Source organism: Mustela lutreola, chromosome 3, assembly GCF_030435805.1.
Source record: "Mustela lutreola isolate mMusLut2 chromosome 3, mMusLut2.pri, whole genome shotgun sequence".
Lineage (NCBI taxonomy): Eukaryota > Metazoa > Chordata > Mammalia > Carnivora > Mustelidae > Mustela > Mustela lutreola.
In genome coordinates, this window is record NC_081292.1 from 86089189 (window position 1) to 86114541 (window position 25353).

At 36.9% G+C, this 25353-nt stretch overlaps 1 protein-coding gene across 7 annotated transcripts in view; it reads right to left on the minus strand.

Moving 5' to 3' along the window:
- SPIDR (scaffold protein involved in DNA repair) overlaps positions 1-25353 on the minus strand; it is a 609776-nt gene that overhangs the window by 480508 nt on the left and 103915 nt on the right. For 6 of the 7 annotated variants that reach the window (XM_059166493.1, XM_059166494.1, XM_059166495.1 and 3 more), the window contains exon 5: positions 22226-22389. The exons of the other annotated variant lie outside the window; for it this stretch is intronic. In XM_059166493.1, coding sequence (XP_059022476.1) covers positions 22226-22389 — 164 coding nt within the window. The remainder of the gene's footprint in view (positions 1-22225; positions 22390-25353) is intronic. 7 annotated transcript variants of the gene reach the window in all.

A 25353-nucleotide genomic window follows, 5' to 3' on the forward strand; every position in this document is an offset into this window, starting at 1 on the left:
CCTCAAATGTGAGACAGGAATCCACCAATCCTTGAGAAGAACACAGGCAGCAACCTCCTCGACCTCAGCCACAACAACTTCTTCCTGGAAACTTCGCCAAAGGCAAGGGAAGCAAGGGCAAAAATGAACTATTGGGACTTGATCAAGTTCAAAAGCTTTTGCACAGCAAAACAAACAATCAATAAAACCAAAACAACTGACAGAATGGGAAAAGATATTCACACATGACATATCAGATAAAGGGCTAGTATCTAAAGTCTATCAAGAACTTATCAAACTCAACACACAAGGAACAAATAACCCAATCTAGAAATGGGTAGAAGGGCTCCTGTGTGGCTCAATTGGTTGAGCAACTGTCTTCAGGTCAGGTCTTGATCCCAGAGTCCCAGCATTGAGTCCCGCATTGGGCTTCCAGTTCCACAGGGAATCTGTTTCTCTCTCTGACCTTCTCCCCTGTCGTGCTCTCTCTTACTGTCTCTCTCTCAAATAAATAAATAAAATCTTGAAAACGAAAGAAAGAAAGAAAGAAAGAAAGAAAGAAAGAAAGAAAGAAAGAAAGAGAGAAAAAGAAAGAAAGAAGTGGGTGGAAGACATGAAGAGACATTTCGGCAAAGACGACATCCAGATGGCCAACAGACACATGAAAAAGTGCTCAACATCGCTCATCATCAGGGAAATATAAGTCAAAACCACAGTGAGATACCACCACACACCAGACAGAATGGTTAAAATTAACAAGGCAGGAAACGACAGAAGTTGATGAGGATGCGGAGAAAGGGGAACCCTCCTCCCCTGTTAGTGGGAATGCAAGCTTGTGCAGCTACTCTGGAAAGCATTCAAAAAGTTGAAAATAGAGTTACCCTATGACCCAACAATCGCACTATGGGGTATTTACCCTAAAGATACAAACGCAGGGATCCGAAGGGGCACGTGCACTCGAATGTTTACTGCAGCAATGTCCGTAATAGTCAAATCATGGAAAGATCCCTGATGTCCATCAACTGATGAATGGATAATGAAGATGTGGTATACACACACACACACACACACTGGAATATTATGCAGCCATCAAGAGAAACAAACCTTGCCATTTGCAATGACATTGATAAATCTAGAAGGTATTATGCTGAGTGAAATTAGTCGACCAGAGAAAGACAATTTTATGATCTCTCTGATGTGAGGAATTTGAGAGGCAGGGTAGCGGGTCAATGGAAATAAGGAGGGAGGGAGAAAATGAAACAAGATGTAATAGGGAGGGAGACAAACCATAAGAGACTCTAATCTCTCAAAACCAATTGAGGGTTGCCAGGGGTGTGGGGAGGTAGGGATATGGTGGCTGGGTTATGAACATTGGGGAGGATATGTGCTATGGTGAGTGCTATGAAATGTGTAAGCCTGATGATTCACATACCTATACCACTGGGGAAAATAATACATTATATATTAATAATGAAAAAAATGAGAAAATACCAATGAATAAATTTAACCAAGGAGATAAAAAGCTATGCAACGAAAACCATAAGAAACTGATTAAAGTAATCAACGATATATAAATAGAAAGATGCTCTATTCTTATGGATTGAAAAATTAATATTCTTAAAATGTTAATAGTACCCAAAGCAATCTAAAGATTCAGTACAAATCCTCAAATTTACAATGTCACTTTTGACAGAAATAGAACAAAACATTCCTAAAACTTGTATGGAAGCACTAAAAAGCCCAAAAACCAAAACAATCTTGACAAAGAACAAAGCTGGAGGTATACTATCCCAGACTTTATACTATATTATATTACAAAACTATACTAATCAAAACTGGCTTATGGGGCGCCTGGGTGGCTCAGTGGGTTAATTAACCCTCTGTCTTCAGCTCAGGTTGTGATCCCAGGGTCCTAGGATCGAGCCCTGCATCAGGCTCTCTGCTTGGCAGGGAGCCTGCTTCTCCCTCTCTCTCTCTGCCTGCCTCTCTGCCTACTTGTGATCTCTGCCTGTCAAATAAATAAATAAAATCTTTATTAAAAAAAAAAAAAAAAACCTGGCTTAAAAACAGGCACATGGATCAACAGACCAGAACAGAGAACCCAGAATTAAATTCACCTATATGTGGTCATTAACATCTAAAAAGTAAAGACTATAGAATGGGGAACGAACAGACATTCCCTCAATAAATGATGTGGGGTAAACTGGACAGCCACATGCAAAAGAATGAAACTAGGATATGCTCTTACACTATACATAAAAACCAACTCAAAATGGATTAAAACCTTGAATGTGAGGCCTGAAACCATACAACTAGAAAACATAGATGGTACACTCCTCAATACTGGTTGTGGCCTCTGGGTTTTTGGATCTGACTGCAAAAGCAAAGGCAACCAAAGCAAAAATAAATGAGTATAACTATACCATGCTAAACATTTTTGGCACAGGAAAGGAAATCATCCATAAAATGAAAAGGCAACCTATGGAATGGGACAATATATTTGCAAAGCCTATATCTGATAAGGGTTAATATCCAAAACATAAAAAGAACTCATACAACTCACTAGTAGAAAAACAAACTAAGAAACAGAGAACCTCAATAGACAGTTTAGTCTAAAGAAAACATACAGATGGCCAAGAGACACATGTCAAGATGCTCAACATAGTCACAGAAATACAAATCAAAACTGTAAGATATCACCTCATACCTGTTAGAATGCCCCTCATCAAAAGACAAATAATAATAAGCATTAGAATGTATAAAAAAGGGAACCCTTGTGTACTGTTGGTGAAAATGTAAACTGCTATTGGTGCTATAGCAAAGAGTACAGAACTCCCTCAAAAAATTAAAAACAGAACCACCATATGGTTCAGCAATTCTACTTCTGGGTATTTATCTGAAAAAAACAAAAACACTAACTGGAAAAAATATATGCCACCTCCTCATTTACTGCAGCATTATTTTCAACAGACAAGATATTGAAGTGATCTGTCCATCCATAGGTGGATGGATAAAGATGTCGTACATATATACAATAGAATAGTTTTCATCATCAAAAAAGGAAATCCTGTTATTTGTGACAACATGGATGGACCGTGAGGCTATTAGGTTAAGTGAAATAAAGAAAGAGAAAGTAAAACACTGTGGGATCTCACGTACATGTGGAATTTTAAAAAACAACATAACCAAGGTTCACAGATACAAGGAATAGACTGGTGGTTGCCAGTTGTGGGGGCCAGGGCTGGGGCAAAGGAGTGAAGGCATAAATTTTCAGGTATAAAATAATTAAGTTATGGGGATGTAATGTATAACATGTTGAACACAGTTAATAATACTGTACTGCATATTTGAAACTTGCTAAGAAAGTCAATCTTGGAAGTACTTATCACAAGAAAAAAAATTTTTATAACTGTATGGTGACAAATGTTAATTAGACATTGCTGTGATCACTTCACAATATATGTAAATATGGAATCACTCTGTTGTATACCTGAAACTTACATAATGAAATATGTCAATTATACCTTAATAAAAAAAAAAAGTTTCAAAGCGGTATCAAGCAGTATTCCTATAACTTGAAGTAAGAGAAAAATCATTATTACAAATATGGAGTTGGTCTTTCACAATTAATGCAAGCTTAGATTGACTTAAAGTAATACAGTGAAGACTAATAGGCACTTTTAAAAATGCCCAAGGAAGCCCAGAGGGTACAATCAGTTAAGTGGCAGACTTGGTCTCAGCTCAGGTCGTGATCTCAGAGTCATGATATTGAATCCCACATCTGGCTCTGCACTCAGCATGGAATCGCTTAAGTTACCCTCTTCCTTTCCCTCTTTTCCTCCTCTGCTCTCTCTCTCACTCTCAAACAAATAAATAAGTAAATAATACCTGTCGGGGGGAAATGATTTTGATCACATTAAAACTGTAGATTGGCTAGGAAAAACTACATTAATTCCAAATACTTGGATTTTTCTGCATATCTTATTATTAACAATCCCTACATTAAATTTAACCATAGTTAGAAATTACAGTCCTTAAAATTTCAAACTTTAGAAACTTTTTGAGAAGTTTTATGGCCCAATATATGATTTATCTTGGTATGTATATTATGCATTTAGATGGAATGTACATTCTATTGTATTCTAGTTACAGGTGATATTCTACAAATGTCAAGGTGACGGATAGTGGTTTTTCAGATCCTTTATGTTCAAAGTGATTTTTTTAGGTCTATATTTTCTATAATTTATAGACAGCATGCTGTTAAGATTTCTAGCCATGATTACAGATCTTAAGCACTTACAAATTTGTGACTGATATGTTGAAATGTTGTTCTTCATCTCCAATAACATGTTTGAAATCATTTCACCTAATATTAATAATACTAATTACTAATATTACTCCAACTTTCTTATATATTATTTGCATGCTACATCGTTTCCCATGCATTTATTTTCAATCTATCTATGTCATTAGATTTTTCTTAAAGATTTTATGTACTTTTTTAAGAGAGAGAGAAAGAAGTGAGGGAAGAAGCAGAGGAAGAGTGGGTTGACCCTAAAGACCAATGCAGAGCTAGATCCCATTACCCAGAGAATACATTTAAAGGAGAAATCAAGAGTTGGGCACTCAACTGGCTAAGCCAACCAGGCATCCCTATGTTATTACATCTAAAATGCATCTCTGGAATAGTTAAGATGGCAGAGAAGTAGCAGGCTGAGATGACATCAGGTAGCAGGAGATCAGCAGATAGCTTATCAAACCATTGTGAACACCTACAAATCCAAGAGGAGACCTAAGAGAAGAAGAGCAACAATTCTAGAAACAGAAAATCGACTACTTTCTGAAAGGAAGGACCAGCGGCAAGTGAATCCAAAGTGACGGGAAGACAGACTGCGGGGAGAGGAGCCGGCTCCCGGCAACCAGCAGAACAACAGAGCACAAAATCAGGACTTTTTTTTTTTTTTCCTAATTATTTGACAGACAGATCATAAATAGGCAGAAAGGCAGGCAGAGAGAAAGAGAGACGAGGAAGCAGGCTCCCCAATGAGCAGAGAGCCCGATACGGGGCTCGATCCCAGGACCCTAGGATCATGACCCAAGCCGAAGGGAGAGGCTTTAACCCACCAAGCCACCCAGGTGCCCCCAAAACCAGGACTTTTAAAAGTCTGCTCCACTGAGGGACATCGCTCCAAAGGCTAAACCTGTGAAGTCCACACAGGGTCAGCGTGGCCCCAGGTCCCGCGGATTCACAGAAGGATCAGGGATGTATGAGTGTCCCAAAGCTCGCAGGTATTAGAGTGGGGAAGCCGGCTACAGAGAGCAGAGGAGTGAGCTCTCAACTCGGGGTTACCCTGAACCATAATCCATGGCACAGGCTCTCCTGGGTGGGGTCCCCAGAAGATCTGGGGAGACACTCCCTGGAAGAGCTCAGAGATCTGCGGGATTCAGAGACTCCAGGCAGAGCTCTGCGCCAGAGAAAGAGACACTTGGTCACAGCCTGGGTGAGCTTGGAGCAGGGCCGGAGGCCAGGGAGATGGGAATGATTGAGCACTTTTCTCTGAGGGTGCACTGAAGAATGGGGCCCCAAGCTCTAGGCTCCACCAGGCTGGAGATTGGGAGGCCAACACTTTCATTCCCGTATTAGGGAAATTCTCTACTATAATTCTCTCCTCTGCTCCCTTCTCTTTCTTCTTCTTCTGGGAAGAAGGCTAGGGACCTAATCAATACAGACAATGGAACTCTACAGAAAGCATTCAGGGGGCAAAAGCTCCAGAAAGCGAACCTGATCGGATTGCTTAGCCTGGCCGCTGAAAAGGGTGGTGCAATTCCGCCTTGGGCAAAGACACTTGAGAATCACTACAAAAGGCCCCTCCCCCAGAAGATCAACAAGAAATCCAGCCAAGACAAGATCACTTACCAAGGAGAACAGCGGAATTCCAGAGGAGGAGAAAGCAAAGCGTGAAATTCATGACTTTTCTCTCCATGATTCTTTAGTCTTGCAGTTAATTTTTTAAAATTTTTTTCTTCTTCTAATTTTTTTAACTATTACCCTTTCCTCTTTTAATTTTTTAACTAGTTTACTTAACAATACCTTCCATTAAAACAAATAATCTTTTTGAAACTTCATTCTTATAGTCATATTTTATCCTTTATTGTATCTAATTTTATTTTTTGTATATACATAGGGGTTTTTATTCTAAAAAATCTGGGGTACAACTTCCTCTAATAAATCAAAATATACCCTAAATCTAGCTCCGGGCTTGTTCTAGTCTCCAGCCCGAGCAAATTCTCTCCACTTTCGTTTTCTTTATTCTCCCAACCAACCTATTTTATCAACTCCTTTTTTAGAAATTTAAAAAATATATGTATTTTTTCATCTGTTTAGGCATATTCCATCCGTTCATTGTGTTTACCCTTATATATGTTTTCCATTCTTTAAAATTTTGGGAGGTGGTTTCTTCTAAGAGACCAAAATACTCCCAAAATTAAGGGGGCGACCCTGTTCTAGTCACCAGTCTAATATATATATATATGTATTTTTTTCTTTTTTATATTTTTTCCTTATTTGTTTTCTGTTTAAAATTTTTTTTCTTTTTATGAATTTCTTTTTATCCCCTTTCTTCCTCCCATGATTTGGGGTCTCTTCTGATTTGCTTAAAGCACATTTTGCTGGGGTCTTTGCCACCCTTTTAGTATTTTATTTGCTCCTTCATATATTCTTATCAGGACAAAATGACAAGGCAGAAAAACTCATCACAAAAAGAACAAGAGGCAGTACCAAAGGCTAGGGACCTAATCAATACGGACATTGGTAATACTGCAGACCTAGAGTTCAGAATGACGATTCTCAAGGTTCTAGCCAGGCTCGAAAAAGGCATGGAAGATATTAGAGAAACCCTATCCGGAGAGATTAAAGTCCTTTCTGGAGAAATAAAAGAAATAAAATCTAACCAAGTTGAAATTAAAAAAGCTATTAATGAGGTGCAATAAAAAATGGAGGCTCTTACTGCTAGGATAAATGAGGCAGAAGAAAGAATTAGTGATATAGAACACCAAATGACAGAGAATAAAGAAGCTGAGCAAAAGAGAGACAAAAAAAAAAATACTGGACCAGGAGGGGAGAACGATAAGTAACAGCATAAGACAAAACAACATTAGAATAATTGGAATTTCAGAAGAAGAAGAAAGAGAGAAGGGAGAAGAAGGTATATTGGAGAGAATTGTAGTAGAGAATTTCCCTAATATGGCAAAGGGAACAAGCATCAAAATCCAGGACGTGCAGAGAAACACCCCTCAAAATCAGTAAGAATAGGTCCACACCCTGTCACCTAATAGTAAAATATACAAGTCTTAGCAACAAAGAGAAAATCCTGAAAGGAACCCGGGAAAAGAAGTCATAAGATACAAGAGTAAAAATATTAGATTGGCAGCGGACTTATCCACAGAGAACTGGCAGAACAGAAAGAACTGGCATGATATATTCAGAAGACTCAATGAGAAACACATACTGCCAAGAAACTATATCCAGCTAGACTGTCATTGAAAATAGAAGGAGAGATAAAAAGCTTCCAGGACAAACAAAAACAGAAAAATTTGCAAACACCAAACCAGCTCTACAGGAAATATTGAAAGGGGCTCTCTAAGCAAAGAGAGAGCATAAAAGTAGTAGATCAGAAAGGAACAGAGAAAATACACAGTAAGTCACCTTACAGGCAATACAATGGCACTAAATTCATATCTCTCAATAGTTACCCTGAATGTTAATGGAATCAATGCTCCAATCAAAAGACACAGGATATCAGAATGGATAAAAAAAACAAAACCCATCAATATGTTGCTACAAGCAACTCATTTTAGACCTGAAGACACCTCCAGATTTAAAGTGAGGGGGTGGAAAACAATTTACCATGCTAATGGACATCAGAAGCAAGCAGGGGTGGTAATCCTTATATCAAATCAATTAGATTTTAACCCAAAGACTATAATAAGAGATGAGGAAGGACACTACAACAAACTCAAAGGGGTTCTTCAACAAGAAGATCTAACAATTTTAAATATCTATGCCCCTAACATGGGAGCAGCCAACTATAAACCAATTAATAACAAAATCAAAGACATATTGACGATAATACAGTAATAGTAGGGGACTTTAACACTCCCCTCATTGAAATGGACAGATCATCCAAGCAAAAGATCAACAAGAAAATAAAGGCCTTAAATGACACACAGGACCAGATGGACATCACAGATATATTTAGAACATTCCATCCTAAAGCAACAGAATACACATGCTTCTCTAATGCACATGGAACATTCTCCAGAATAGATCACATCCTGGGTCACAAATCAAGTCTCAACCGGAATCAAAAGACTGGGATCATTCCCTGCATATTTTCAGACCACAATGCTCTGAAGCTAGAACTCAATCACAAGAGGAAATCTGGAAAGAACCTAAATACATGGAGACTAAACAGCATCCTTCTAAAGAATGAATGGGTCAACCAGAAAATTCAAGAAGAATTGAAAAAATTCTTGAAAACAAATGATAATGAAAACACAACGGTTCAAAATCTGTGAGACACAGCAAAGGCAGTCCTAAGAGGAAAATATATAGTGATACAAGCCTTTCACAAGAAACAAGAAAGATCTCAAATACACAACCTAATAATACACCTACAGGAGCTGGAAAAAGAACAACAAAGAAAGCCTAAACCCAGCAGGAGAAGAGAAATCATAAAGATCAGAGCAGAAATAAATGAAATAGAAACCAAGAGAACAACAGAACAAATCAACAAAAGTAGGAGTTGGTTCTTTGAAAGAATCAGTAAGACTGATAATCCCCTGGTCAGACTTATCAAAAAGAAAAGAAAAAGGACCCAAATAAATAAAATCATGAATGAAAGAGGAGAGATCACAACCAAAACCAAAGAAATACAAACAATTATAAGAACATAGTATGAGCAACTCTACGCCAAAAAATTTGACAATCTGGAAGAAATGGATGCATTCCTAGAGACATAAAAACTACCACAACTGAACCAGGCAGAAATAGAACACCTGAATAGACACATAACCAGAAAGGAGATTGAAACAGTCATCAAAAATCTCCCCCAAAAAAAGAGCCCAGGGCCAGATGGCTTCCCAGGGGAATTCTACCAAACATTTAAAGAAGAATTAATTCCTATTCTCCTGAAATTGTTCCAAAAAATAAAAATGGAAGGGAAACTTCCAAACTCATTTGATGAGGCCAGCATCACCTTGATCCCAAAACCAGGCAAGGATCCCATTAAGACAGAGAATTATAGACCAATATCCTTGATGAACACAGATGCAAAAATTCTCACCAAAATACTGGCCAATAGGATCCAACAGTACATTAAAAGGATTATTCACCACGACCAGTGCGATTTATTCCACAGCTGCAAGGTTGGTTCAACATCGGCAAATCAATCAATGTGACACAACACATTAATAAAAGAAAGAAAAAGAACCATATGATACTCTCAATAGATGCTGAAAAAGCATTTGACAAAGTACAGCATCCATTCCTGATCAAAACTCTTCAAAGTGTAGGGACAGAGGGCACATACCTAAATATCATCAAAGCCTTCAATGAAAAACCCACAGCAAATACCATTCTCAATGGAGAAAAACTGAGAGCTCTTCTGCTAAGGTCAGGAACACAGCAGGGATATCCATTATCGCCACTGTTATTCAACATAGTACTAGAAGTCCTAGCCTCGGTAATCAGACAACAAAAGGAAATTAAAGGCATCCAAATTGGCAAAGAACTCAAACTATCACTCTTTGCAGATGATATGATACTACATGTGGAAAACCCAAAAGACTCCACTCCAAAACTGCTAGAACTTGTACAGGAATTCAGTAAAGTGTCAGGATCTAAAAGCAATGCACAGAAATCAGTTGCATTTCTTTACACCAAAAATAAGACAGAAGAAAGAGAAATTAAAGAGTCAATCACATTTACAATTGCACTCAAAAACATAAGACACCTAGGAATAAATGTAACCAGAGAGGCAAAGAATCTATACTAAAAAAACTATGAAGTATTCATGAAAGAAATTGAGGAAGACACAAAGAAATGAAAAAATGTACCATGCTCCTGGATGGGAAGAACAAATATTGTGAAAATGTCTATGTTACCTAAAGCAATCTACACATTTAATGCAATCCCTATCAAAATCCCACCCATATTTTTTCAAAGAAATGGAACAAATAATCCTAAAATTTATATGGAACCAGAAAAGACCTCAAATAGCCAGAGGAATATTGAAAAAGAAAGCCAAGGTTGGTGGCATCACAATTCTGGACTTCAAGGTCTATTACAAAGCTGTCATCATCAAGACACTATGGTACTGGCACAAAAACAGACACACAGATCAATGAAACAGAATAGAAAGCCCAGAAATAGACCCTGAACTTTATGGTCAATTAATCTTCGACAAAGTAGGAAAGACTGTCCAATGGAAAAAGGACACCTGCTTCAACGAATGGTGTTGGGAAAATTGGAGAGCCACACGTAGAAAAATGAAATTGGACCATTTCCTTACACCACACACAAAAATAGACTCAAAATGGATGAAGGACCTCAATGTGCGAAAGGAATCCATCAGAATCCTTGAGGAAAACACAGGCAGCAAACTCTTCGACCTCAGCCGCAGCAACTTCTTGCTAGGAACATCGCCAAAGGCAAGGCAAGCAAGGGCAAAAATGAACTATTGGGATTTCTTCAAGATCAAAAGCTTTTGCACAGCAAAGGAAACAGTTAACAGAACCAAAAGACAACTGACAGAATGGGAGAAGATATTTGCAAATGACATATCAGATAAAGGGCTAGTGTGCAAAATCTATAAAGAACTTAGCAAACTCAATAGCTTAGCAAACTCAATAGCCAAAGAACAAATAATCCAATCAAGAAATGGGCAGAGGACATGAACAGACATTTCTGCAAAGAAGACATCCAGATGGCCAACAGAGACATGAAAAATGCTCCACATCACATGGCACCAGGGAAATACAAATCAAAACCACAATGAGATACCACCTCACACCAGTCAGAATGGCTAAAATAAACAAGTCAGGAAATGACAGATACTGGCGAGAATGAGGAGGAAGGGGAACCCTCCTACACTGTTGGTGGGAATGCAAGCTGGTGCAACCACTCTGGAAAACAGCGTGGAGGTTCCTCAAAAAGTTGAAAACAGAGCTACCTTATGACCCAGCAATTTGCACTACTGGGTATTTACCCTAAAGATACAAATGTAGTGATCCAAAGGGTTACATTCACCTGAATGTTTATAGCAGCAATGTCCACAATAGCCAAACTATGGAAAGAACCTAAATGTCCATCAACAGAGGAATGGATAAAGAAGATGTGGTGTATATATACAATGGAATACTATGCAGCCATCAAAAGTAATGAAATCTTGCCATTTGTGGTGACATAGATGGAACTAGAGGGTATTATGCTTAGTGAAATATGTCAACTGGAGAAAGACAACTATCATATGATCTTCCTGATATAAGGAGTAGAGATGCAGTGTGGGGGGTTTAGGGGGTAGGAAAACAATAAAAGAAACAAGATGGGATCGGGAGGGAGAGAAACCATAAGAGACTCTTAATCTCACAAAACAAACTGAGGGTTGCTGGGGGGAGGGAGAGTCAGGAGAGGGGGGTGGGGTTATGGACATTAGGGAAGGTATGTGCTATGGTGAGTGCTGTGAAGTGTATAAACCTGGCAATTCACAGACCTGTACCCCTGGGGCTAATAATACATTATATGTCTTTTTAAAAAAAATTAAAAATTTTAAAAAATGCACCTCTGGTAGACAGAAGATAGGAAGGTCTTGCATTTTACCAATGTATCAAGCTCTACCTTTTCAGTAAAATACTTTACCTATTTTCACTTAATGTAACTGTTAATAAGTTAATCTAGGTTTATAATTTTACTATTTGTTTTCTTTTTTTTTAAAGATTTTACTTATTTGTGACAGAGAAGAAGAGAAAGAGTACACACAAGTTGGGGGGTGAGGGGCAGAGGGACAAGGAGTAGCAGACTCCCCACTGAGCAGGGAGTTCGATGTGGGGCTCCAACCCAGGACGCTGTGATCATGACCTGAACCCAAGGGAAGATCCTTAACCCACTGAGCCACCCAGGTGCCCCTAAGTCTTCTTTTCATCTCATCTGTTTATATTTATCTGTTATATCTTTGTACCTCCTTTTATATTCTCTAAATACACTTTAAACTCTACGTTCATTTTCCTATTGATTTTTAGCTATACTTATTAATATTTTATTTTTCATTTTTAGTGTTTGTTGTAGGAATCATAACATACACCTTTAAATTTTTTTCACAGTGGACTTAGAGCTACTATTCTACCACTTCCATAAAATAAGAACTAAGTAAGGCACATAATTCTATCTAGCCCAATCCTTTATTCTACAACTGTCTTATTACATCAACATGTGCCATAAATACCATGTTACAGTGTTAGTGTTGTAATTTTTGCTTTATATTATAAGGTTTAACTTATAGGAGGTAAAGAGGAGATTTTTTTACTTATTCACATATTTACCAATTGCCATGTCCTCTATTCCATCCTAAAGATGTGAATTTTCATCTGGTATTATTTCCCTTTGGCCTGAAGAACTTCCTTTACCATTCTTGTTACGTATTTCTGCTGCAATGAAATCTTTTAATTCTTGTTTATCTGGAAAGGTTTTTATTTTGCCTTCATTCATAAACAGTATCTTCACTGACAGAATTCTGTGTTAATTTTTCCAGCAATGTAAAGGTGTTCTAGAGCCTGCTAGTCAGCACTGTTTCTGATAAGTAGTCAGCTATGAGTTATTGTTATTGTTAGTTCTCAGGGTGCTTTCAAGATTCTGTCTTTGTCATTTCAACTGCCTGTCTATGATATGCATAAGTGTGATTTTCTTGTATTTATTTTGTTCAGAGATCACTGAGCTTCTTGAATATGTACATTCAAGTTGGTGCCTTTCACCAATTTGGGGTAATTTTCAACCATTATTTTTCCAAACATTTTTGCTCCCATTTCTCCTCTCCTATACTTACAGAATTCCATTACTTATACTTATAGAATTCCTATACTTATAGAATTCCATTAAAATGTGTTGCTGGGGGGCACCTGGGTGGCTCAGTGGGCTAAAGCCTCTGCCTTCGGCTCAGTTCATGACCCCAGGGTCCTGGGATCGAGCCCCGCATCGGGCTATCTGCTCAGCGGGGAGACTGCTTCCTCCTCTCTCTCTGCCTGCTTCTCTGCCTACTTGTGATCTCTGTCCGTCATATAAATAAATAAAATCTTTAAAAATAAATAAATAAATAAATAATAAAATAGAATAAAATAAAATAAAATGTGTTGCTGCATCTTTTGATACTGTCTTACCATGTCACTGAGGCTAACTTCATTTTCTAAAATCTTTTTTCACTTTTCAGGTTAAATAACTTCTGCTGGATCCTTTGATACCATCCTACCCAGTCACTTAGTTTAACTTCATTTTCAAAAATTCTTTTTCACTTTTCAAATTAAATAATTTCTACTCAACTATCAAGTTCATTGACTTATTTCCCAATCTTCTATAATCCCATGGAATTTTTTTATTTCATATATTGTATATTTAATCACAAAATTTTCATGTTTCTATATTTGTGTCTACATTCATTATGTGCATATTTTCCTTTATGTCCCTAAACAGGTGCAACAGCTGCTGATTCTAGTATGTGAGTCGTATCAGGGCTCATCTCAGTTAACTGCTTTTTCACTTTAAGTATAAGTCATACTTTTCTGCCCGGGATAACAAGGTGACAGTGAGAGGAGGAACATTTATACTAAGAGAAACTGACAAAGGTCCTGAACTGGTAACTCATTAGCTAAAGTTTAGACAATTAAAAAGGGAGATGTTGGAAAATTTAGGATGTAAATTCTGAAACAGATGCTATAAATCATATGGGCACATACTTTCATAGAGAATAAAAACCAAAATATGATTATGAGATCATGAACACATAGATCATGTATCTATCATATACAGATCATATATACAGGCATTACCTTGTTTATTGTACTTCACCTGAGCTTCACAGTACATTTTTGCAAGTTGAAGGTCTGTGTCAAGCCTACATCAAATAAGCCTATCAGTGCCATTTTTCCAACAGCATTTGCTCGTTTTGTGTCTCTAGGTCACATTTTGGTAATTTTTAAAATTTAAAATATTGCAAACGTTTTCATTATGATGATATTTGTTACAGAGATCTGTGATCAGTAATTATCAGATGCTGAAAGCTCAGATGATGGTTAGCACTTTTGAGCAATAAAGTATTTTTTAATTAGTACTAGGTTGTTTTGTTAGACATAATGGTATTGCACACTAAGAGACGATAGTATAATGTAAACTCAACTTTTACATGCCCTAGGAAACCAAAAAATTCACTTGACTCACTTTATTACAGTATTTACTGGGGTGATCTGTAATGGAACCTACAGTATCTCCAAGGTAGGCCTTGTATAAACGTAAATTATAATATAAACAAAAAATATACATTCATCAATATAACCTCTACCATTCCTCCTTTTTTTACTACAAGATCACATTAGAATATGGATTTCTTCTGAAGTGCAACATACAATGAAATCTTTAAAATATAATTTAAAAAATTATTAAAAACTCTAGACTCCCTTTACAAGCATTAAATTTTGTCAGTTTCTATATAAACATAATTATATTTGGGAGCCAGCTGCTAAAATGTGTTTTTGATCACCATAATTATTTCAAGTCTACATATGATTAATGCAATGAACAGTACTTAGACATCAACAATTAGTACATATTTAGTCATATCATTTTATTCCAATTCACTATTAAAACTCATTAGAAATATAATTAAAAGTATTACTTTCAAATGTCTATATAAATTTAAACAAATGAGTAAAAATAAACAAAGATAAGATTATAAATATGCTCAGTTTTAGAAATATTTTCAAGGATCACTCTGCAAAAGATGATATATTCCCATGTAAGAATACAAAATTTTATCCTTACTTTATTGAAACTTTTCCGTATTTCATCTATGAGATACTAAATCATTTGTTCTACCACTACTGTTAAGTATACAAAGGAAACATCTATTTCATAATAATGAATAGGTATTTCAAATCTGAAAACCTCATTTCTCTTAAAAACTTCATGAACTACTTTGAGATCTTTATTTGTGTCAGCCAGCTTATGCTGCACACCTTCAACAAACACCTGAACCTTATTCAGTTCAACTGATATTTATTATGCCTGTTAACTGGCATAGGAGTCACTCCATAAAATACGTGAAAATTACATAACAAAGCTCACCTAAATCAAACATCCTTCACACTTCCTGAAAAATGTAGGGTAGGAAGAGAAACCTCTGCTGTGTCTCTGCTGCCCTCTACAGGATTTGTTCTTTGAAGACACAGAAATTGTGAAAACCCAGACAGACATACCAACCAATACAGAAATTAACATCAGTAATCAACTGTATTTGTCAAATGTGCTAAAAGATGACATTATAAAGAGAACTTATTGCTATTCTCTTTATTTCTATCATGCTTTTTCTCCAAGTAGTTGAACATATAGTTAAACTGTTAAGTAATTAAGTAAGTAATTAAGAGAATTTGGGATCTGATTCTTTAAGTTAGAATCTGATTCTGCCGTTTATTATCTGTATTTCTAGTCTCTCATCTATAAAATGGAGTTATTAATGACATCTAGCTGACATGATCATCACTTCAGTAAAGTGCCTGACATATAGTAAAAACACAGGGTTATCATGTTATCAATTGCTATTACTATTATTGACACTGTAACAAAATGGCCAGGACCACAGCTCAGAAACCAGAGCTCCTGAGTTAGAATCCTGGCTCAGTCACATACTACTTTATGACCAAAGAAAAATTACTTAATCTCTATATGCCTTAGAACCCTCTGAAAATTAGGGATGGTAACAATAGTTCCCATTTCACAAGAGTGAGTATGAGGTTTAACTAAGCTAATGTACATAGTACAGCACTTAGAAGAATGTCCCACAAGGAAGAATTCATAATGTTAGCATGTGCTATTATTAAGAGTTCAGTTCCCTTTACTTAAGCGCTACCAGAATTCTGCTCCAGAGAACTGCTGAAATTATGCTCACAGGCCAGATTTTTCCTAAATCAACAACTTCACTCATGTCAGCCTGAGCAAGTAATTCAAAACAGACCTAAATAATAATTAATGTTTCCCACTGAGTGAAAGCAGGGTTCTCCCACAGAGTAAGTATTCACACACCATATATGTTCTATTTCTACATTCATGAATGAGAGACAAATAGTGTATTGTTCATAAAACAGTAATAATTATTCAACAGTAAAAAGATAAGGGACAGTTTGTTTCTGGAGAACTAAGTAATACAAAATTCCTAATTACAATATAAATCTTCCCCTCTTCCATTTCATTCAATGTACATGGCTCATTTAAACATTATAAAACACTGCTGACACCCTACTCATATCTCCTGCCCTATCTTCAGTGACACTGGCTCTATCTTCAGTTTCCAGCAATTCCATTTCTTTGCCTCAGGGATTTCTCTGGCTGCCATAAGCCATTTTCCCCACTTGTGCAGTAGTCTATACGAATGAGGAAATATTCCATCACCCAAATTCCACCAAGGGCCATCCCATAACCAAGGAATGAAGGGATCTACATAAATAACTCAGCAGTCTTGCCCCTTCCCTATCCCCTGATGGGATAATCCTGAGGCTCCCAGAGTTTTACAGCAGTGCTAAGTTACAGATCCCCACAATAATGATCCCTGATTGACTGCTATTCCATCCCAGGCTCACTTGCTCACCGCTACTAGGTTTTCTCAGGGTATGCTTCTATGCAAATTCAAAGACAAATATTCACAAAAACTGTGAATATAAGACAAGTCCACAAAAACCATCACATATTTTACTTTTCTCAACCAACCTGAAATGCTGAATAAACAAAAGAGAAAAGTTAAGGTATTGTGTAAGTATGAGGAAGGAGGTGCTAGTGTAACTGCAAATGTTGGGCAGAGCATGCAAGTATGAGTTAATCTCCTGAGGGCAGATGCCAAGACAACATCAGCTATAGAAGAGATTCACTGAAGGAAGCACCTGCAAAGGATAAAAGGGAGAAAGTAGAGTCAAGGAGAGATTTAGGACCACAGTGTAGGTCTGAAAACTATAAGAGGACAAGAAGTAAAAAATAAAGAGAACTGAGTAAAAGATGCAGCCCATGGGTAACACGGCCCTAGTACAAACAAAATGAAGGATCCTGAAGGATGGCAGTTGGGGCTGTCAATCAACTGTGTTCCTTGCAGCTGAAGATCTGAGTGCACATTACCACAGCTGCACTGCAGAGAATGATGATCCAAAGTGATATTATTGCAGCAACTTGAAAAATGTGTCTAGAGAAAAATTTCCTCTCCTCCAAGATTGTTGGTTATTAATATGTACTACTCTTTTGCATGATTATATACTTCATATAATGCAGTATCAAACTGTACAGATTCTTTGGTAAACTGGCTTACTTCCTCAATATTATTCATGATGATAATATAGCACTTTACTTTATACAAGCCAATTTGCCTGTGTTCATAGAAAATTAGCTTTCAGAAGTTTTTTCTCTTCTAAACAAGGCTATAATGAATAGTCACATATATATATATATTCCTTTAGCCATGTGTGAAAATTCCTCTGAACAGTGGCTTTCAAATATTTTTACTTAAGAACAGTAAAAAATACGTTACATATTGTAATTCAACACACATATACCAATAAATGTAACTGAATAAAAAACTGCAGGAAAATACAAACTCATACATTCCAATGTAGTCTGTTTTATTCCACTGTATTGTATATACGATATTTCATTTTTAATTTATACTTCCCATACTACTAGTGAGACTGAGCATCTTTTCACATGCTTAGTGGCCATTCAGGTTTCCCTTTCCTATTCATGACCTGAATTTCATTTGGGCTATGTCTTTTCCTTACTGGTTTGTTCAAGTTCTCGATATATTCTGGATATTACTACAGAATGTCCTTTTCTAGAAAACATTTTTTAATGCAAGCAATAAATTTACTTGGTTCAAAATTCAAAATAGCATACAAGTTATTTAGTAAAAACAGCTTCCTACCACTCTAGAGATATTCCATATAAACACATATTCTTCCATTTTTTCCCTTTTTTTTTAAATTTAAATTTTGTTAGTTAACATACAGTGCAATATTGGTTTCTGGAGAATTCAGTAATTCAATACTTACATATAGTACCCAGTGCTCATCACACAACTGCCCACTTTAATACCCATCACCCATCTAGCTGATGATCTTCTCACCTTCCTCTAGCAACCCTCAGTTTGTTCTCTATAATTAAGTCACTTATGACTTTTTTGCTTTTCCCCCCTCCCACACGTTCATGTTTTCTTTCTTAAATTCCACATATCAGTGAGATCATATGGTATTTGTCTTTCTCTGACTTATTTAACTTAGCATAAGTAATCCATTCTGGTATCCTGTGTCTTTTGATTGGGGCGTTTAGTCCATATACATTCAAAGTGATTACTGAAAGATATGAATGCAGCACTGTTGTGTTACCTGTAGAGCTGGTGATTCTGGTGATGTTCTCTGGTCCTTTCTGGTCTTTGTTCTTTTTGGTATTTTTTCCCCCCGCTCATAGAGTCCCCTTAGTATTTCTTGCAGGGCTGGTTTAGTGGTCACAATCTCCTTTATTTTTTGATTGTCTAGGAAACTCTTTATCTCTCTTTCTATTCAGATGACAACCTTGCTGGATAAATAATTCCAACCCATTACATTAAATATTGGAATACTGAAATAATAATCCCAACTCATCCCATTGACTAATTCCAACGTACCACTTTGAATAATTCCAGCTCATCTCAGTGAATATTTCCTTCAACTCCCTTATGGCCCACAAGGTTTCAGCAGACAGATCTGTTGCAAACCCGATCTGTCTTCCCTCATAAGATAAGGACTTTTCTTTATTTTGTTGCTTTCAGGAATCTTTCCCTGTCTATTTTGTGAATTTGACTATGATATGCCTTGGTGATGGTTGCCTCTTTTTGAATTTAATGAGATTTCTCTGCTTTTTGGATTTTAATGTCTGTGTCTTTCTCCAGGTTTGGGATGTTTCCACCTATAATTTGTTTGAATAAACTGTCCCTTTTTTCTCCCTACATCTTCTGGGACTCCTAGGATACAAACGTTATAAGAGTTTAGTAAGTTGCTGAATTCCCTATGTCTACCTTTGTGATCCATTACCTGTTTTCTTCTTTTTTTCAGCTTCCTTATTTTCCAACTTTTTATCTTCTATATCACTGATTCAGTCCAATGATTCACCTGTCCTCATTTTTAGGGCCTCCACTTGGAACTGCATCTTGATTTCAGCATTTTTAATTTCAGCTTGACTAGATTTTAGGTCTTTTATCTCAGCAGTACAGGATTCTCTAGTGTCTTCTATGCTTTTTTCAAGCCCAGCTAGTACCCTTATAATCATTGTTTTAAATTCTAGTTAGCTATATTGATTAAATAAATCCCTGGCTGTGAGTACTACCTGTCATTCTTCTGGAATAAATTTCCCTATCTCATCATTTTGTCCAGAAAAGAAAGGAAGACAGGAGCTGGGTGGCTCATTCAGTTAGGCCTCTGTCTTCACCTCAGGTCGTGATCTCGGTGTCCTGGGAGAAGCTCAGCAGGGACTCTGCTTCTCCCTCTCCCTCTGTCCCTCCCCCAACTTGTGCTTGCTCTCTCAAATAAATGAATAAATAAATCTTAAAAAAAAAATAAAGAATCTAGATCCCAAAGTAAGAAAAAAATATAAAAATAAAAAATGCTAATGAAAGTAAACAAAAAATAAAAATATAAAATATACATATAAAAATGTAAACAACTTTTTAAAAAGAATTGCAAAAAATAAGAAAATAAATGAAAAAGAAGGAAATAAAGAATAAAAGTCCAAAGGACGCTAGATACTATTTTTCCTCAGTGCTGAAGCTTTCAGAACTCTATGATCAGTAAACTCAGTGCAAGCAAACTGTTTGTACTGGCTTTCTTGGGAAGGGGTCTGTTGTGCTGATTCTCAGGACTTGCCCTCAGTGGTGGGGGAAGATGGGGAGCAGCAGCCAGGGAGGCAGGGCTTGGTGTTAAGCAGCTCCAGAATCCACTAGGTGGCCCTGTTTTTCTCCCTGAAGACTTTCAGTGCTGATGGGTATGTGGGATGAATATGGTGGCACCCCACTCTCTAGCCCAAGAGCTGAAAACTCACATCCCTCACTCTTCAAGGAACCCTCACAGAAGAGCAGTCAATCACTCTTGTCTCCCTAGTTGCCATCAGAACCCTGTGTTCACCTTGTCTGTGTCCGAGCTTTTTTACCTCAGGCATGCATCTGAGTTTCAAAACTCCAAATTTTAGGGACTTCTGTGGCACAGACCTGTGTTGATTCCTAGGGGAGGGTCTTTACACAATTTTGCAGGACCCCCTGCACCCCCCCCCCCCCCCGCTTCTTGACAGGCTGCATGATCCAGTAATGAAAGAGATTCAGGTGGCAAAAGAGGAAAATTATTAAGCAAGACCAAAACCAAAAAAAGGATGAGCTTGCATTAAAAAGAAAAGACCCTATGGCTTAGGCTGAATACCTATTTTCCTTCTTGAAATCTGAAATTCCAGTACATGCAAGGCAGAGAGAGTGTCTACTTTACCAGCCCCCAACAGAAAGTCTGGGCATTGAGTCACCAATGAGCTCCCCTGGCAGGCAAAATTTTACAGACATTATCAAAAACTCACTGCTAGAGCAATTAAGCATACCTTGTGTGACTCCACAGGAATAAAACTTGTGAAAGATTGCTGATTTTGCTTTGTATTGTTTCACTATAATAAATCATAGCCCTGAGTTTGACTGTACACTAAATGCTGAGAGTCGTCGTAGTGAATTACCAAACTTCAACATGGACTTGGAGCAGATTCACCACATACTCAAAAAGTTTGATCAACTCCAAGCAGAAAACCACCTGTAGGCATATCACAATCACACTGCTTAAAAGAAGTGATAAAAAAGAATTATTAAAAAATCAAGAATGAGAGGGGACCCTGGGTGGTTCACACAGTTGAACAACTGACTCTTGATTTCAGCTCAGGTCAACATGTAAGGGTCCCAGGACTGAGCTCTCTGCTCAACACAAAGTTTGCTTGAAATTCTCTCTCTCTCTCTCCCTCTCCCCACACCTCCCTCAAATAAATACATCTTAAAAAGAAAAAATCAAGAATGAGAATAGCTTCAGGGTTCTTCATAGCAACTCTGGAACTAAAAGACAATGAAATAATGCCTTCAAAATTCTGAAGAAAAATAATTTCCAAACTAAAATTCTATTTAAATTGCCATCCACTTATCAAAGTGTGATAAACTCATCTTCTGACATGCCATTTATCTTCCATAAATCCTCTCATTGAAAGCTACTAGAAGATGTCCTCAATCATACTGAGAGTGAAAACCAAGAAAAAGGAAGACATGGAATGCAGGATAAAGTTGCTCTACATTAGAAAGAGGTGAAGGGAATTACCAGGAAGATGGTGAAGAGAGATGTAAGGGTAGCTAAATTCACAAAGCAGAGAGGATGAGTTCAACTTAGAGCAGCTAGGAGGTTGTGGGAATGAGCTCTCCAAAAAGACAAAACAGCTGGACTGCCTACTTTGCCTGAAAACCTTTACAGGAGAGCTAAACAATGGCAAAAAAAAGTAGTTTTATTAACAATAAATAAAGTTAGGTAAACAAAAACCCAAAATAATTAACTCCAAGGAAAATGAAAAGTTGTGAAGGAAAAATAATTAATATTTACCTTGGTTATGAATATTATACAATGCTAAATCCTAATCTAACCAAATCTTGATACATGTGTCCTGAGAGAATAGAGGAATGGAAAAAGTTTCATATGTTAGCAGGTGCAGGGAGTGGGTGAGGAGGAGTGAGTTACCCATGTTACCCATGTTTATAAGCACATTACAAGCATGTTATTTAGAGACAAGGAGGTAAATAATGAAAGAATCACTAAGAGTCAAAAGTGACTGCCCTGGAAAAAGGAGTTAAAAATGAAACACCAAAAGACTATGATTAACAAATGTCCTAACCAGAATTTTGAGAGAAATGGTACTTACCTTTGCAAGCTCAGAGGGCCTCTCTTCACTAGTCGAAGAATGATTGCTTGAACAAGAACCACAGTCTGATATTTCCACAACATTCTCACCATCTTCAGATTCATTACACTCACTAGTATCGTCCCTGTCACTGTCAATCTCCCAGTCAATAAATTGTAGTTCATCTAAAAAATACAATTTTAAATAATTGTATATATGCTTAATGTTTCTTAATCTATTTCTTTATTCTCAGTAGTTAAAAACATCCATATTGCTGAGTAAATTTTAAAATGTATATTAAAAGACTGTGAAAAATACACTCCTTATCTCTCATCTCAGGTAACTACTTTTATTAGCTATTTTTGTATCTTCCTAGGGTTTTTCCAGCATGTTCAAGGAAATAAAATACAATTTTTTTCCTTCTTTCTGATACACTTTAATTTTTTTTTTTTTAACTTAACAGAGGTTTTCCATATCAGTAACAGGGTATCCTCATTCTTTTCTGCAACATAGTATTCCACTGCATAGCTGACCCCCAGTTTATTTAATCAGTGTCCTTAAAAAAAAAAAAAAAAAAAGATTTTTATTTATTTATTTGACAGAGAGGCAGTGGGGGAGGGAATATGAGCAGGGGGAGTGGGAGAGGGAGAAGTAGGCTTCCTGCCCAGCAGGAAGCCCAACATGGGGCTCAATCCCAGGACCTGAGCCAAAGACAGATGCTCAACAACTCAGCCACCCAGGGGCCCCTTTAATCAGTCTCTTGTTTTTTGGTTTTGTTTTGTTTTTTAAAAAGATTTTATTTATTTATTTGACAGACAGAGATCACAAGTAGGCAGAGATGCAGGCAGAGAGAGAGGAGGAAGCAGGCTCCCTGCTGAGCAGAGAGCCTGATGTGGGGCTTGATCCCAGGACCCTGAGATCATGACCTGAGCTGAAGGCAGAGGCTTAATCCACTGAGCCACCCAGGTGTCCCATAATCAGTCTCTTGTTAACAGACTTCTTAAAGAATTTAACCTAAAACATTTTTTTATAGATTTTGCATCAAGTTTTAAAAAAACAAGGAAATTTAGTTTTTAGTTTACTTTTATAAGCATTGTTATCTAGGTGCTACTTTTGCAAAATTTAATTTGGAAGTTAAATTATTTTCATATTTCAAATAACCAAATTTAATCTATTTTTAAAGAAATAAAAGTAGCTATTAGGGGTAAATTAATCTCTGAGATATCTCTGAGGCATGTAAGGTAAACCTTTCCTACAGTACAAAGCCCAAATATTCCTTCACAGCTACTTCAGCAACTCAGAGGGCTAGTAAGATATCTTGACCCTATTTTAGAGGTATACTAGCAACAATCTTATTTCCAGATAGAAGTAATATTAAAAATAAAATAACTTACTAGCTTTAACACCTGAAAGGGAATTCAAAATTAAAAAAAAGAAAAGAAAAGAAAAGAAAAACTTAAGCTAAAGGTAAAAGTATGGAATAAAGCAAACAAAAATGTAAGTCTTCTTTTTTCTGATACCGTTGTTCCAGAAGATAAAAGTCCACTAGAGTGATTATAAAAGACTGGAGGTCAGACTAGTCTGGGAGAAGCAGACACATAACAGCAGTAAAATAACTGCAGCAACCACTCTTACCATTAGAGAATGGCAGGGAAATACCATATGTAACAACACATTTACTCATGGAAGCCAGGCAATGGAACACATAAATTCTCCAGGTTGCTGAAGCATCACAGCAGAAAGCCAAGGGAAAGGCAGAGCTCTGAGGAATGCAAGTGCCCCCAGAGCTATTGTACTTTTGTAGCATTTGTCCATTTGTTCCTCATTCATTCAGTAAAAGCAGTGCTACAGAGAGCCTACTACATCATCCTAGACATTTAAAATACCAAAACAAACACAGGAGATAATACAGAACACTGTTCCTACCCTGGAGAAGCCCATCGATGAATAACATTTATACTGCAGCTTCTGAGTGCTATTTAATGATATACCACAACCCAAACTAATAAGACCTTTCATTCTTCACAATAATTTTATGAAGCAGGCAAGACAATTACTGAGTCTCCAAAAAGTTAAGAAGCTTTTTCAAAGTTACAAAAAAACACAAATGCAGGGGGAATATATTTTTTTTTAAAGAAGAAAAGATTTTGACAATTTTAATTCAGGGCTCTTCCCTCTCCATCACAATTCTGGGCCTTAAGGCCCAGAGACTCTAATCCAATATAAGTAGAAGGAGGTCTAGGTATATTGTGTTTAAAACTCACCTGGTAGATGGAGAGGAGAGAGGAGTTTGGGGAAATTGGACAGGGAGACGAATCATGAAAGACAATGGACTCTGAAAACAATCTGAAGGTTTTGGAGGGGCAGGGGGTGGGAGGTTGGGTGAACCTGGTGATGGGTATTATGGAGGGAACATATTGAATGGAGCACTGGGCGTGGTGCATAAACAATGAATTCTGGAAAACTGAAAAGAAAATTAAAAAAAATTAAAATAAAAAAACCAAAAACCAAAACCCACCTGGTAATTCTGATAAGAAGCCAAGTCTCCTAAGCACCAAAACAGTGTTAAAGCACACAGCACTGTGTTAGACATCCCTAACTATAAATATTAACTGGCACACTTGTTAACTATGTGACTCTGGGTAAGCGATTTGACTTCTCTGAGTCCCAAAATCCTTCTGTAAAATGAGGGTACTCAGCTCACAAGATATAGTAGATACAGTAGATAAAAGATATAGTAGATAAAAAAGAAAATAACATACATTATATCCAGCCAAGTGTCTGAGGTAAAACAAGAAACTGATAAACAGTAATTAAAGGTAAAAAGCAGTGAGGGGAGGAGGAGATGGAAAAGGAACAGAGAAGAGAAAGATAAGCCAGCAGTTACACACATGATTAGATACACTTAAGGGGATCATGTACTTGCTACCTAATAGTCAACTTGCTTAAGAAAAGTCAACAATTTGTTAACACATTTCAAAGTAATTAGCTCAAAGCACCTTTCCATTCTTAGAATTTTGAAAACTACTATGTCTTTTCATAGAGAAAGAAATAGACAATTTTTAATAGCAATTTTAATGAGATGAGATAGCATACTCAACTCATTTAATGAGATAGCATACTATCCACCAACAAAAAAACATAGTTTT